At 44.9% G+C, this 16,821-nt stretch overlaps 1 protein-coding gene across 3 annotated transcripts in view; it reads right to left on the minus strand.

Moving 5' to 3' along the window:
* The window catches only part of LOC136538919 (alpha-mannosidase-like), a 100,545-nt gene that overhangs the window by 18,685 nt on the left and 65,039 nt on the right, over window positions 1-16,821 (minus strand). For all 3 annotated transcript variants that reach the window (XM_066530855.1, XM_066530847.1, XM_066530860.1), the window contains one exon: window positions 1,956-2,169. In XM_066530855.1, the coding sequence (XP_066386952.1) occupies window positions 1,956-2,169 (214 nt within the window). The remainder of the gene's footprint in view (window positions 1-1,955; window positions 2,170-16,821) is intronic.

Raw genomic sequence — 16,821 nt, forward strand, 5'->3', positions numbered from 1 at the left:
GCGTGGTGTGCCACCAGAGATGAAGTCTGGGCTCTCCGTGAAGAAGACCGTCAAGGATGCTTGGGCAGCGGTCAAGTCGCTGCGGAGACACGCGCGTGCAGGAAGCCAAGGTGCAACAACTCCTCAAGCAATTCGAGAACACGGCGTTCAAGGAGGGCGAGACGATCGACGACTTCGCTGTGAGGATTGGCTCCCTCGCCGTGGAGCTGCGCGAGTTGGTGGAGGTGATGGAGGATGAGCGTGTCGTGAAGAAGATGCTGCGGGTTGTGCCGTCGAGGCTCAACCAGATCGCGTGCTCCATCAAGATGTTCGCCGACTTGAAGACCATGTCGCTGGAGGAGCTCGTCGGCAGCTGCTTGTGGTGGAGGAGCGCTGCGGCAGCGTCCAGGTGATCGAGGATGATGTTGGGCGTCTGCTGCTCACGGAGGAGCAATGGGAGGCACGTCAACGTTGACGTCAATGTCACAGCAAGGAGCGCTCGGGCGAAGAAAGCGACAAGCGCGGCGGCGGCAAGGGTGGTCACGATGACGACAGGAGCAGCAGCACCTACTCTGAGAACAGCGAGCAAGTCAAAGAACAAAAAAGGCAAGTGCTACAGCTGTGGCAAGCGTGGGCATTTCTCTCATGAATGTCCCAAGTACAAGCAGGAAGAGGCGCTGCTTGTGACGGCCGATGACGAGCCAACCCTTATGTGATGAAGCGTTGAGTACGCAAGTCAAGGTTAGGGGAGGCAATGTTGGAAATAATCATGACTTAAATTAGTTTTGATTCTTGCATATAGTATAGATGCTAGTCACGTTATGTGTTAACGTGTTTGGCTTAGTTGTGGCTGGACACATCACATGATGAGCTCACGTTGTGGCCGGAGTCATTAGACTGCATGTAGTTTGTTAGGATTGCATTAGTCGGTTGAGTCCAACAGCAGCATGCAGAGGCGTGTGGCTGCGTAGCACGGAGGACCTCTTCTTGGCGATGCTACTACGCGTGGTGGCACAGACGTCTCTCAATACTCGAGTTCGTGGCTCGTGGAGAAGTGGACGGCATGCATGCGTACGTGCGCTAGCTTGCATTGAAACCCGGGCGAGTCGGTGCTCACCGGTGTGCGTTGCTGGGCTATAATGCCGGCTTGGATGAATTGTTGCGAGTCATGTTTTGATTATGGAAGCAAAGATATAGGCGCCACTACACACGCTGGCCCTACGCCAGAGACGCGTCCAGAGCCACACAAACCACGCCATCAGCGCCGTAGCGTGCGCGATCACCGCGACTGACGCAGGGACGCGGCTGGATTGTTAGCACGACCAATCTACACCTTAATTTTAGTAGTGTCCTTCTATGGTTGTTAGAGGAAAGAACCTATTTATCTACTGTAATCGTGGTGATCAGATTCAAGTAATAACAGGTTACTTCCCAATCTACCTCTTCTTCTTCCTAATCTCATCCCCTTCATCATAGGGTGTTCAGAGGAATAACCCCACGCCATTATCGACTGAGACTACGAACTCCGTAGCCACCAGCTACCCTCAAACCCGACGCTCTTGACACTAATAATGAATATTACTATTATGCCTAACCATACTGTATTTGCATGTGACTAAAGCAAATGTTGGTCAAAATAACCTCCATACAATCTTTTGATATATCCATTGATGTTTAATATTCACTAGTGAAGCTAATTTTGAAACATGTCATAAGCCATTTCTTCACATCATAAAGAAAATAGTGAGGATATATGACCAGGGAAGCTGGCTTATTGTTTTCATTTGGTCTGTCATATCCTCCTATGCAATTTAGCAACCCCCCCCCCCCCCCCCCCCCCCAAAAAAAAAAGAATGCTGCTCACCCTATTTATGGAACAACATTATGACTCAAACATGGAAATGACAATTAACTAGGAATGCAATAATGTTGTAGTTCAATTTAGATTTTTAAATGAGATAATTATTTACATATACCTGTGGATCTCGAAATGTAGTAAGAATTCCACCCCATTGGCAGCACAGAAGCTTGAAAAAGTAACCAATACATTGGTGGTTTGTCTGTTGTGATTCCAAGATAAGCTTTTACATAAACTTCCCTTAAATTTCTTGTCACATTATCAACCTCAACTAGTTGTGACTGAACGATAGTCCCATCAGAGCTTTTTACAACAAGGTTTTCATCATTGACCTGAAAATGTTAAAGAAATCATGTAACAGTAGGACTAAAAGGAGGTACAGGACTCAACAACAAATTTCTACCAGTGTGAATGAGAATTTTGGGTGTACTAGTAACCCATGAGCCTTGATCTATGTTCTTTTTGTTGGCAATGGATGAGGAAGGAAACACATACACACTAGAATTTCTGAGCTATTAAGCAGGCATGGTGCCCATCTACTCTACAATTTACTACATCATCTACCAATTACATAACTACTCTATTGTTGTTGCACTCATACCTATCACTCAAAAGAGAAAAGGAGTGACCTATATGACAGCAACAGCTACTAATCCTAGTGAGGATGATGAACACGGTGATTACACATCTATCAATTCTCCGTGTAATCCCTTGGGACTAATCTTAACCAGTCCAATCCTTGCACACAATTCTTGGAACTTGAATCACCCAAGTGACTTGGTTAGTATGCTAGAAAATTGGTCACTAGTGATGTAGCTGGCACTAGTGCTTCCTTCTTCCACGCAGTCCCTGATGAGGTGACAAAGTAGATCAATATGCTTTCTTCTCTCATGGAAGACTAGGTTCCTTGCAACTGCCAAGGCAGACTTGATGTACACCTTGAAATCCACTACCTCAGGACATCAAGATTGCTTGAGTTGCAGATGTAGTGATGCAACATACTATGCTTCACATGAAGACAGAGCCACCACACACTGCTTGATTGACTAGTTGACTGATCAAGCAGTCGTCAAGGAAGAATAGGATGGCACTGGTGCTTTTCCTCATGTCGATGTGGCCGGCCAAATCGCAGTCGCAGTAGTTGGCTAGTCATGTCACTCCGGTCCACCGCCCATAGTGCAACAGTCACAGTAGTTGGCTAGTCATGTCACTCCGGTCCACCGCCCATAGTGCAGACCGAGATCGAAGGACCTACAGAATGTGCTTCACCGCCTACAGGTGCTCCTATGTGGAGTTTTCCATGAACCAACATGCAAACCCGATGGTGAATGTGTCTTGCCATGCAAATCCTGATGATCGTTTTGGTTTTGAAGGATGGACGACAAGGTTAAGGATGGACTAGTTCTAAGTGTTGTTCGGTGTTAAAGAGACACTTAGAGTAGTTTGAGACTTTGTTTTTCCTTTGGCCGTACTATTAAGGGGGGTATGGACGGGTAGATTGACCTAGGTGAGTCTAGTGGGTTAGGTGTGGTGCACACTTATCAAATCTAGCACTAGGTATCTCCTAAGTAGCCCTAAGATCAATTGGAGCAAACTTCATTCACATATGGTTGTGAGTTTGAAGTGAATGGAGGGTCAAATGTTGACCGGACGCTAGTTCCGGTGTGACCATACGCTGGCACAGAGTCCGGTCAGTTCATTTGATCAAGGTGAAGTCGTCTGGTTGCGACCGGATGCTGAGAGAAATGTGACTGGACGCTGGGTGCCAGAGTCTAGTCAACTCTAGTAAGGTCCCAAAGAGGGAGAATCCGGATCAGACGCGTCCGGTCAGTGCTGATCGGACGCTGGTCAGGTTTCGGCTACTGACCAGACGCTGAGCAGCAAAGTGATCGGATGCTAGGTTCCAGAGTCCGGTCAACATTAGTAAGGTTCTAGAGGGTAGTTTTCGTGACCGGACGCTGGTCAGTGTCCGGTCACAACTTAACTGCTCGATGGCGGGGAGAACTGACCGGATCATCTGGTCACCTTGACCGGAGCATCCGGTCACCCCGCAGTGGCACATAACGGTTCATTTTGAATGAGGGGTTATAAATACTTCCTCTATTCACTCAAGGGATCACTTTTGCTCATTTCAACAGCTGAGAAACACCCTTGAGAGTGCCAAGGAGAGCAAGATCCTAGTGAGGTGATTGAGATTTGAGAATCCAAGAGAGAGGCCTCATTAGTGAAAGCAAGAGTAGCAAAGTGTGCATCCACCCCTCTCATTAGGCTTGTTGTGGTCAAGTGAGAGTTCGTGCTTGTTACTCTTGGTGATCGCCATCACCTAGACGGCTTGGTGGTGATTGAGAGTTTGGTGATCATCCGACGGAGCTTGTGGATGACCCAACTCAAGTTGTGAGCGGTTGTGGATGATTCACAACGACAGAGTGTCGAAGAATAAACCTGTAGAGAGCACTTGACCCTTGCGCGGATCAAGGGGGAGCTACACCCTTGCGTGTGTGCTCCAACGAGGACTAGTGGGGAGTGGCGACTCTCCGATACCTCGACAAAACATCGCCGCGTTCCTCCTTCTCTCTTTACTTTAAGCATTTACTTTGAGCAATTCAATTCTTGTCTTTACATCCATAGAATTGCCATGCTAGAGTAGGATTGGAACTTAGGTTGCAAAACTTTTGTGCGTTAGAACATTAGAAACATATTCTAGACACAAGGGGTGAAGTGGGCTAAGTGTATGGTTTAATTATTGCATTGAATTTTAGAATTAGTCCAATTCACCCCCCTCTTGGGCATCTTGATCCTTTCAATTGGTATCAGAGCCTCGTGCTCACATATTTAGGCTTAACCGTCTAGAGAAAGATGTCTCACAGGGATGGTCCTCCTCCTATCTTTGAGGAAGATGATTTTCCATATTGGAAAATCCGCATGGAGGCGTATTTAGAAGCTCTAGATATTGGAATACTTAGAGTTGCCTCACAAGGATTCCCAAAATCTCAGGATCCCACGCACCTTCAAGGCGATGAAGTGAACTGCGAAAAATGGAATGCAAAGGCTAGAAACACCATCTTTAGAGGCCTTTGCAAAGATGTGTTTAACCGGGTGAGGAACCACAAGGACACCCATGCACTATGGTCGGACATTTGTGCGCTCCATGAGGGAACTAAGAGTGAGCGTGAGGAATGCTATCATCTCATAATGAAAAAGCTTAATTCTTTTGAGATGCTTCCTAAAGAGAGTGCTAATGAAATGTACTTACGCTTGAATGTTCTTGTAGAGGAAGTCAATGGGTTTGGACTCACTCAAATGTAACCATCCAATGTTGTAAGAAAAATCTTGAGTGTCCTCCCCATTGATAAATAGGGGCATATTGTGACCGTGTTTCATCAAGGTGATCTTTCCACCTCTACACCGACTCAAATCTTGGGAAAGATCAATGCTCAAGAGATGTACATGCACATCACACCACAAGATGACTCATCCTCTACCAAGAAGAAAGACAAAGACTTAGCATTCAAGGCTAGCCAAGAGAAGGGCAAAGCAAGAATTGAGTATGAGAGCTCAAGTGATGATGAAGTTGATGATGCAAGTCTTGCTCTCATGGTAAGAAGAACCGCCAAGATGCTAAAGAAGTTCAACAAGAATGGCGTCAAGTTTGATGGGAAGAAAAAGAAGTTCTTCACTAGCACTAGAAGGAAGCCAATCTCTGAGATGGATTGCTACAATTGTGGAGAACTTGGTCATCTAGCACATCAATGCACAAAGCCCAAGAAAGACAAGTACAAGAAGAAGAACAAGGGCAAGAAAGATGACTCAAGTGATGAAGATGAAGATGAGAAGAAGGAAAACAAGCCATACAAGAAGAAAGATGGCAAGAAGGACTTCCACAAGAAGAAAAATGGCAAGGCATACATCATCGGTGATTGGCTCACGGACATTGATTCATCTAGTTGCTCATCCGATGATGATAGTGACAACGAGAAGGTGGCCGCCATTGTGATTGACTCTTCATCATCTTCACCGACACCACCGCCATCATCCTCTACACACCTATGCCTTATGGCCAAGGGTGAACGAAATGTATTAAATGACGATGATAGTAGTGGTGATGATCATGCTAACAATGATGATAGTGATAGTGATAGTGATGATGATGAATTTGAATCACCTTCATATGATGATCTTGTCAAATTGCTAAACCAATACACTAAGATCATTAGAAAGACTAGAGCTAAGAATGAAAAGCTAGAAGCTAAGAATGATTCTCTTTTAGCTAAATGTGATATAGCGGAAAAGGCTAGTGTTGAGCTTAGAGAAGCAAATGATGCTACGTCATCCAAACTCAAGGAGCTCAAATCTTCTAAGAAAGAGCTTAAAGATAAACATGATAAACTTGAGGGGATGCATAAAGAGCTCATCACTAGCTACAAAATGCTAAAAGAAGAATATACAACTCTCAAGATCAATCATGATAATCTTGTTATCGCTCAATAATTTTTATCCAATGAGCCATATGATGCTACTAATGATGTTGTTAAGATTGATATAGCTACATCATGTGATGATTTAATTGTTGAGAGCATTGAGCAAGTATCTAGTGGCAAAGGCAAGCAAGTGGTTGAAACCGACAACTATGATGAGTATGTCAAGCTCAAGCATGATAATAAAAAGCTCAAGAAAGATATTGAAGAGCTCAAAACCACCAACACTATAGTGTTAGAAACTCTTGATCATGATGGTGATTTGATTCTTGAGAATGAGAAGCTCAAAGAAGAGAACAAGAGACTCAAGAAAGAGAAAAATGATGATGCACTCAAAGAAGAGAACACGAAGCTCAAGTTGGAAAAAGAACATCTAAAGATTGGATTGAGCAAGTTCACAAGAGGCAAGCATCTTCAAAGTGAGTTGCTAATGAACACCGTCATGAAGATGGATAGAAGTGGCATGGGGTACTTGGCAAACCAAGAGAAGAAGGCTCAAGCTCAACAACAACAACACAAGTCAAAGCCAAAGCCAAAGAGGTGCTTTGAGTGTGGACAAGAAGGTCACTTTACCCATGAGTGTCAAACTCCACCACCACAACCTTTGCCCAAGCATGCTAGACCCTTTGCTTTCAATGCTCATTACATGTTTAGAAAGGACTCTAGTGGAAAGATGAAAGTTATGTTCTTAGGACCTCCCAACAAGAATAGCTCTAAGAAAATTTGGGTAGCAAAGTCACTTATTGAGAAAGTGAAGGGCCCTCAACAAGTTTGGGTTCCTAAACAAGCTTGATCTCTTGTGTGTTATTGGCTTTCAATGCCTATTTACCAAGAAGGAAGTGGTTGTATCCAAGAAAGATGATGATCAAGTGATATTCAAGGGATTTAGATACAATAACCTATATCTAGTGGATTTCACCTCTGAAGATGCTAACTTGAAGACATGCCTATTCACCAAAACATCACTTGGGTGGCTATGGCATAGAAGACTTGCTCATGTTGGGATGAGTTTACTCATGAAGCTTATAAAGAATGAATTGGTGAGAGGGTTGAAGGATGTGAAATTTGAGAAGGACAAGCTTTATAGTGCATGTCACGCCAGCAAACAAGTTGCAAACACTCATCCTACAAAACCTTTCATGTCAACCACAAGAGTGCTAGAGCTCCTTCACATGGACTTATTTGGACCAACAACATACAAGAGTTTGGGAGGAAATCTTTATTGTCTTGTGATTGTTGATGAGTACTCAAGATACACATGGGTGTTCTTCCTTCATGACAAATCCAAAGTTGTATTATGCTTCAAGAAGTTTGCCAAAAGAGCACAAAATGAGTTTGAAGTGAAGCTCAAGAAGATTCGGAGTGATAATAGGAAAGAATTTGACAATACAAACATTGAAGCCTATTGTGATGAAGTTGGGATCAAGCATGAGGTCTCTGCAACATATACTCCTCAACAAAATGGTGTAGTTGAGAGAAAGAACCAGACATTGATCACACTAGCAAGACCAATGCTTGATGAGTACAACACCCCTAAAGCTCTATGGGCGGAAGCTATCAACACTGTATGTTATGCATCCAACCGCCTATTCCTTCAAAAGTTTCTTGACAAGACACCTTATGAGTTGCTCAATGGGAAGAAGCTGTACGTCTCCTTCTTTAGGGTGTTTGGTTGCAAATGCTACATCTATAAGAAGCGGCAACACCTAGGAAAGTTTCAAAGACATTGTGATATTGGTTTTCTTATTGGTTACTCATCAAAGTCCAAAGCATATAGAGTATTTAATCATGCCACCGGCTTGGTTGAAGAAACATATGATGTGGACTTTGATGAATCTAACGGCTCCCAAGAAGCACATGAGAATCTTGATGATGTAGGTGATGAACCATTGAGGGAGGCCATGAAGAATATTCTGATTGGAGACATCAAGCCTAATGATGATGAAGATGATGTACAAGTGATTGATCCACCTTCTTCATCAAATGTGCCACAAGATGGTGATAAAGATGGGAGAGTAGAAAATAAAGATACTCATGTCTCCCATGAGCAAATGGTGACACAAGCACAAGATGTTGATGCTCCACAACCTCCCCCTCAAGTGGTTGATAGAAGAAATTCACCTCTACTACAAGCTCATCCACAAGATCTCATCATAGGGGGTCCATCAAAGGATGTAATGACTCGATCTCAAAAACTTGCTTCATTTATTGAACATCACTCTTTTGTCTCTTGCTTTGAGCCTACTAAGGTAGAAGAAGCTCTTCAAGATCCAGATTGGATAAACGCCATGCATGAAGAGTTGAACAACTTCACCCACAATGAAGTTTGGACTCTTGAAGAGCGACCACAAGGTGCAAGAGTCATTGGAACAAAGTGGGTGTTCCGCAATAAGCAAGATGATCAAGGCATTGTTGTGAGGAACAAGGCAAGACTAGTTGCAAAGGGGTTCTCTCAAGTTGAAGGGTTGGATTTTGGAGAGACCTTTGCACTGGTTGCAAGACTTGAATTCATTCATATCCTCCTTGCATATGCATCGCATCATGAAATAAAATTATATCAAATGGATGTTAAAAGTGCAATTTTAAATGACTTTATAAATTAACTAGTCTATGTTGATCAACCTCCCAGGTTTGAAGACCCTAGATATCCTAATCATGTTTATAGGTTGTCCAAGGTGCTATATGGGCTTAAGCAAGCCCCAAGAGCTTGGTATGAGCGTCTTCGGGATTTCCTCATTGAGAAGGGCTTCACCATTGGGAAGGTCGACACTACACTATTCACCTAGAAGCTTGATGGATATATCTTCATTTGTCAAGTATATGTTGATGATATCATCTTTGGATCATCAAATGAAGATTCTTGCAAAGAGTTTGGTGAATTGATGTCGAAGGAGTTCGAGATGTCAATGATTGGAGAGCTTACATTCTTTCTTGGTTTTCAAGTCAAGCAAATGAGAGAAGAGATTCTCATCTCTCAAGAAAAGTATACCAAGGATCTTCTCAAGAGGTTCAATATGGATAAATGTAAGCCAATCAAGACACCAATACTATCTAATGGACATCTCAACCTAGATGAGGGAGGTAAAACGGTTGATCAAACTCTACCGCTCTATGATTGGTAGTTTGTTATATTTAACCGCATCTAGGCCTGACATCTTGTTTAGTGTGTGTATGTGTGCTAGATTTCAAGCTAATCCTAAGGAAGCTCATTTGATTGTCGTTAAAAGAATCCTTAGGTACCTTAAGCACACACCAAGCATTGGCCTTTGGTATCCCAAAGGAGCTAGATTTGAATTAGTTGGCTATTCCAATTCGGATTATGCCGGTTACAAAGTTGATAGAAAAAGCACATCCAGAGGGTGCCACTTGCTTGGGAGATCACTTGTGTTTTGGTCCTCCAAGAAGCAAAATAGTGTGGCTTTATCCACCGCCGAAGCGGAATACATTACCACGGGTGCTTGTTGTGCACAAATACTTTACATAAAGCAAACTTTGCTAGACTATGGTGTAGTTCTAGAAAAGGTACCACTTTTATGTGACAATGAGAGTGCGGTAAAGCTTGCTAATAATCCGGTTCAACACCCTCGCACCAAGCACATAGATATCCACCATCACTTTCTTAGAGATCATGTTGCTAGGAATGATATATCATTAGAAGGTGTAAGGACCGAGGATTAATTGACGGATATCTTCACAAAACCGCTAGATGAGGCAACATTTTGTCGGTTGAGGAAAGAGCTCAATGTGCTTGATTTTAGCAACTTCACTAGAAAATGAGCTTGTGTTGTCCCTTGCATTGCATTGTAAAATACAACATGTTTAATTTTTGATAATGCATTTAGGGTTTGTCTAACATGGTTAAGATAACCGCTGAAAAGCGTGTGAAGAAGCTTAACCTTGGATCAAACTTGACAAGCAACTAGAATTACTTTCAAGTATTGTATTGCATATGCATGAATGTTGTTTTGTCGTTTCTCTTCAATCACCCTTTTATTGCCTATTTTCTTAAAAAAGAATTATAGCCTAAGGCAAAATACTTTAAAAAAATTGAGGGTTTGAGAGAGGTCACTCACATCAGTCCCAATTGGTGTTTATTTGGGTCTTATTGAAGTTGAGACTTGATTGGGAATAGGCAGCACAAAGGAACTTCGAAGATTTGCTGAAAAAGAGTGACCAGACGCTGCACCGGACTCTGAGATCCAGCGTCCGGTCAGTTCACAGGAGGTGAACCATTGCTACGAAGGAGTGACCGGACGTTGGAACAGTGTTCTCCCTATGTCCGGTCAGAAGGTGATCCTGCATCCGGTCAAGCAAAGAAGACGAAGACAGGATCGACCAGACTCTGGCTGTGTCCGGTCAGTTAGGATCGGACACGTCCGGTCGTGACTCGAGGGGATTTGGACCACTCTGGAGTCGATCGGACTCTAGGTGGCAGCATCTGGTCGTTGCCATCGGAGCGTCTGGTCAATAGAAGTCGTGCGGGTTTCCAACTCTTCCCGTTTCCTTTTCTAATCCATCATGGGGGCCACCATATAACCAGAGCGCTACATCGTGCCTTGACCTATTCTGCCCACGTCAACATCGCCGCCATGCCTCCACCACTTGTCCACGTCGTGCTCCTATGCCCAAGCTATGCCACCGCACCATCTTCTCTAGCGCCGCCGTGCTGCAACCGCTGCGCCCGAGCAACAGCTGTGCCATAGTGCCACATCGACCTCACCTATGCTCACCCTACGCTAGCAACAGCACCGCCGGTGCCCTAGCTGCCTGCAACAGTGCCTCCCCTGCAGCAACCAACCCCAATCAACGTGCCGCATTGCCTCATTGGAACCCTAACCCTAGGCGTTTTCCTGATGGTGCCCTCGTGTTCCATTCCTCTGCTCTTCGGATCGCCGATTCATCAGGTACCAAGCCCTTGATTCTAATTTCATACATATTACTTGCTTCTTATGGTTTCATATCTATAGATGTATATTGAAATTATTCATATATCCAATCTATTTCATTGTGTGCAGCGAGTCGGTGTTTCTGAGGTCATTTTGGCAGTTGTTAGTCAACTTGGGGCCAAGCTCACGAGTACGGATCAAGGTCAAGCCTCGGAAGTGATAGTTGGCAGTTGTTTCTTGACCAAGGCAGCAGTTCATTCTAGATGGCACGTGTCAAGAGTGTCAGAGGTGGTCCCGGTGATGAGGATCCAAGGCCCTGGCCTCGCCTGCCTTCTGAGGTTAAAGGCAAGGCAACGAAGAAGCTCACATCGAAGAAGCAGAAGTATGCAGATGCTGATATAGCGAGAGCAGCAGTAGTGGTAGAGCGTGTAGAGAGAGGAGGTGCTAGGAGTGGAGTCCAGATTACAGATCAGCTTTCACCAGCACAAAGGGTAGCTATTGAGCAGGTTGAGCATCGTTATGGTAGTCCAGCTAGGACTATCATGCTTGAGGGACGCCATGTTGCTTTGGAGGAGACTCAACCTCAGGGGGAGTCACAGCAGCAGACATAGCCACCAGTACCATCAGAGGGTGCTGAGCAGACTTAGGAGGGAGGGCAGATAGAGGAGACAGAGCCAGCATCTCAACCATAGTTATGCCACTCTAGTCACACCCGTACTCAGGTGACACCGAGGCCAGAGACACAGAGGAGGGGTTCTCGTCCGCCTCCTAGACCACAGGGTCTGCCTCTAGTGACTCATCTGGATTTGAGGGCTGCCATGACCAAGTTGGTGCAGTAGCTTAGGTTTATTCTGTTTGAGGACTGGTTCCCACAGAGGAGGGATGAACATGCTTCAGAGGGGTTCTATACACCACTGCATGAGGATTTCTATAATGCATATCTTAATAGTGGGATTGCATTTAGGTCTTAGAGGGTTTGCTTCATTGAGTCCATTGTAGCAGCAGCAGGAGAGCAAATTCGTCCTTACCTATCTTATCTACCAGGGCTGATAGATTTACTTGGACGAACAGGTAGATATGTCCCATCATGGGTGCGTGAGTTCTATGCTTCACTCTATATTGACCAAGGCTATAGATTTATTCACTTTGCATTCAGAGGCCACGATTATAGGCTGATGAGCTTCAGGGTCCGAGAGATCCTCAGGCTATAGGATTCACCCATCTGCATTCACGAGGTTTGCTATGGACATATAGAGCCTCCTAGATGCCCTCATGGCGATCTTGTGCCTCCCACATATCTCATCTGACCTTGCTTCACAGAGCCATTTGGCGAGGGGTCGAGCAGGACACCCAGAGACCTCACTCCTATAGCTAGATAGCTTGATGCTATCATGAGGAGGACCCTACTTCCGAGGATGGGATATCGTGAGGGCTTGACTCGCATTCAGTTATGGCTTCTAAACGCTCTGATGCAGCAGACTGTGTTTGATATTTGCGATCTCATGCTATCAGAGATGGAGGATACTCTTGTAGAGGGGTTTAGGGGTCATCGTCTGTTGCCTTATGCACACTAGATTACTTTTCTAATTCATAGGGCAGTTACAGTGAGGTCTCCTAAGATGTTGGCAGAGTATTCTAGTGCTACTACCAAGTTCCCTACATATAACATGACCCAAATGCTCCATCACAGTAGGCCGAGTGCACCTAGCCAGCCACGCCGTTGCCCAGAGGTGTCAGAGACTGTAGCCTAGTAGGATGGGACTATCAGGGGCATTGCAGCTATAGAGGAGGAGTAGTCAGATGCTCAATAGGAGGGTATGGTAGAGAGCGACCCCAGCGATAGTTTAGATGATGACTACCAAGATATCCCTCAGATGCCTCCTCGATGACATGACCATGAGGCTGGTAGCTCTAGTTCAGCTCTACCTACACTGTAGACAGACCCCGCTCTACTTGCTATTCTTGAGTGGATTAGGTAGGATCAGGCTCACCAGGCCTAGGAGACCGCAGCTACATTTGCACAGTTTTAGGCCAGACAAGACGAGTTCCAGCGACAGCAGCAGGCTATCTAGCAGCAGCAGTAGCAGGCCATGCAGCAGTAGCAGCTCCTCATGCAACAGTAGTTATTTAGATTTATGCAGCGTGTAATTACTGCTATTGGGGCTCCACCGCCACAGCCTTCACCCCATATCGGCTAGCCTGCCACCACTTCTATGACTCCAGCTTTACAACCTAGTGGGCTTCAGAGCCAAGGACAACCAGCGACACAATTTCCTTCACCTACAGAGTAGGTGTCCTAGTGGTTTTGCCTCGCCAGTGCCAACCCTACAGTTCACACCTCTTCATACGGGCTTCACACCGGCTTAGAGTTCGTCATTGCTTGTGCCAGACACCCTAGTTTCTAGGAGCCTTGGTGCTACCTTCAGTGAGTTGACAGGGCAGCCGACACCACCAGATCTACATGTCCCTAGTACTTCCACAATTGCTCCTATTACTAGGACTACAGAGACGCTTCCATCGTCAGTTGCATCATCAGAGCCGCCTGCTTTAGTGATACCTGTAGAGTCATAGGCCGCACCAGTCCCAGATCCGACCTAGACCGCTTCAATGTCACTTCCAATGATAGAGGGTCAGACTGCTTAGAGCTCAGGATCAGATGATGATGTTGCCTAGTTCTAGATCGCTCATCGCACCTTAACGGCCAACTCGTTCACTGCAACCCCGCCGACCGACCCTTAGGTTTTGGTGTTTGACGCCAAAGGAGGAGAGGGATCGAGTATGATAGACTTAGGGTGAGTGATATATCTAGGGGGAGCTTATCTATTATATTTGGGTTTTTATGTGTGATACACTATTATGCATTCATGTTTACTTTCATGCATCGAACTATATATGTGTGATCATGATATTTACGTGATATGTGATATTTATGTGATATGTGACATGTGTGCTCTCTACTTTGAATTATTTATATGTCATATCACTTGGTTATGCTCATTTGTTTTGCTTCCATATTTTACTCCGATGCAAATGAGTTTTATTTCTTATACTCATGCTTATTTCATATCTATTGAGTACATCATGTTGGCTTGGGTCATATAAGCTTGCCTAACTCTTGTTCTTATTGTCAAAAGCTTATATGAACCAAGCATGTTGAAAACCTCATCTCTTTTACATACTCGAGGTTGTATTGTCATCAATCACCAAAAAGGGGGAGATTGAAATCATCTAGGCCCCTAGTTGGGTTTCGGTGATTAATGACAATACGAGATTACTGTGACTAACGTGTGTTTTGCAGATGCAATTAAGTTAGGTCATGGTAATAGAAATTGATTGGGCAATCATGGTGGTATGCCCCTACGATGGAAATCGTTTCAGTTTTCAAAGGATGGATGACAAGGTTAAGGATGGACTAGTTCTAAGTGTCGTTCGGTGTTGAAGGAACACTTAGAGTCGTTTAGGACTTTATTTTTCCTTTGGTCGTACTATTAAGGGGGGTATGGATGGGTAGCTTGACCTAGGTGAGTCTAGTGGGTTAGGTGTGGTGCACACTTGTCAAATCTAGCACTAGGTAGCTCCTAAGTAGCCCTAAGATTAATTGGAGCAAACTTCATTCACATATGGTTGCGAGTTTGAAGTGAATGGAGGGTCAAATGTTGACCGGACGCTGGTTCTGGTGTGATCGTACGCTGGCACAGAGTCCGGTCAGTTCATTTGATCAAGGTGAAGTCGTCTGGTTACGACCAGACGCTAAGAGAAATGTGATCGGACGCTGGGTGCTAGAGTCCGGTCAACTCCAATAAGGTCCCAGAGAGGGAGAATTCTGGTCGGACATGTCCGGCCAGTGCTGACCGGACGCTGGTCAGGTTCCGGCTACTGACCAAACGCTGAGCAGCAAAGTGATCAAACGCTGGGTTCCAGAGTCTGGTCAACATCAGTAAGGTTCTAGAGGGCAGTTTTTGTGACCGGACGCGTCCAGTCAGTGCTGACCGGATGCTGGTCAGTGTCCGGTCACAACTTAACTGCTCGATGGTGGGGAGAACTGACTGGAGCGTCTGGTCACCCCGCAGTGGCATATAACAGTTCGTTTTGAATGAGGGGTTGTGAATACTTCCTCTATTCACTCAAGGGATCACTTTTGCTCATTTCAACAGCTAAGAAACACTCTTGAGAGTGCAGGAGAGCAAGGTCCTAGTGAGGTGATTGAGATTTGAGAATCCAAGAGAGAGGCCTCATTAGTGAAAGCAAGAGTAGCAAAGTGTGCATCCAACCCTCTCCTTAGGCTTGTCGTGGTCAAGTGAGAGTTCGTGCTTGTTACTCTTGGTGATTGCCATCACCTAGATGGCTTGGTGGTGATTGGGAGTTTGATGATCATCCGACGGAGCTTGTGGATGACCCAACTCAAGTTGTGAGTGGTTGTGGGTGATTCACCACGACGGAGTGTCGAAGAATCAACCCATGGAGAACACTTGATCCTTGCGCAGATCAAGGGGGAGCTATACCCTTGTGCGGGTGCTCTAACGAGGACTAGTGGGGAGTGGCGACTCTCCAATACATCGGCAAAACATCGCTGCATTCCTCCTTCTCTCTTTACTTTAAGCATTTACTTTGAGCAATTCAATTCTTGTCTTTACATCCATAGAATTGCCATGCTAGAGTAGGATTGAAACTTAGGTTGCAAAACTTTTGTGCGGTAGAATATTAGAAACACATTCTAGGCACAAGGGGTGAAGTGGGCTAAGTGTACAGTTTAATTATTGCAAAGAATTTTAGAATTAGCCCAATTCACCCCCCCCTCTTGGGCATCTTGATCCTTTCAGTGTCGATGGCGCTACACTCATCTATGAGAAGCACCACCCATATAAAAGTGGGTGGTATTGTCCAATAGAAGCAAGACCAAATTTCATCCTCTAAGCGTTGCTAGTGTGATGGGCCTGCTCATGTATCCATAGAGAAGCTCGAGCGAGTTGTGCATGATACTTCTAATGTTAGCAAAAGAAGGTTAGAGGAGTCAAATTTGGATTTTCAAATCAATGACAAAGATCAAATTTGGATGAATTTGGACCAAGTTTGCAAGTTCAGGGCAAAACCAGCCCAGGCCTGTATGGAAAACCAACCCAAGCCAGTTTTTCTAGCCTGTCACCATGGCCCGTAGAAACCAACCGGGTTGGTTTTGGCTCTCTAAGTCTAATTCAACTCAAATTCGATGTAAACTCCTCCAATCTCATGGGAAACTTGCATGTTATGTTTTGGGAAGGTTTTCTACTAGAATAAGACCCATCACCCTCTATATATACTTGAGGATCACGACCTATATAGGTTATTCAATACAATCGATAAAAAAATGAATCTGCTACTCTTTTTCTCATACACTTAGCTTCTCCAACCTCTATTGTCCAGTGCCTTTCTCGACGACATTCTTCAGCGTTCTAGGTGGCCTTGTAGATCCTAGGGCAACACTATTGTGCTCCTCCCTAATGGTCTTCCTAGGAGGTGTTCGTGGGTGAAGAATGGGAATCTACCGTGCACGACCAGATTGCTAGTTGGCCTTGCTATTTTGACCCCTCTCCATTGCATGCTAGAATGTGTGCGGCCTCGGGCATGCTAGCCCTTGATGTTTTCT

The sequence above is a fragment of the Miscanthus floridulus genome, chromosome 1 (assembly GCF_019320115.1).
Source record: "Miscanthus floridulus cultivar M001 chromosome 1, ASM1932011v1, whole genome shotgun sequence".
Lineage (NCBI taxonomy): Eukaryota > Viridiplantae > Streptophyta > Magnoliopsida > Poales > Poaceae > Miscanthus > Miscanthus floridulus.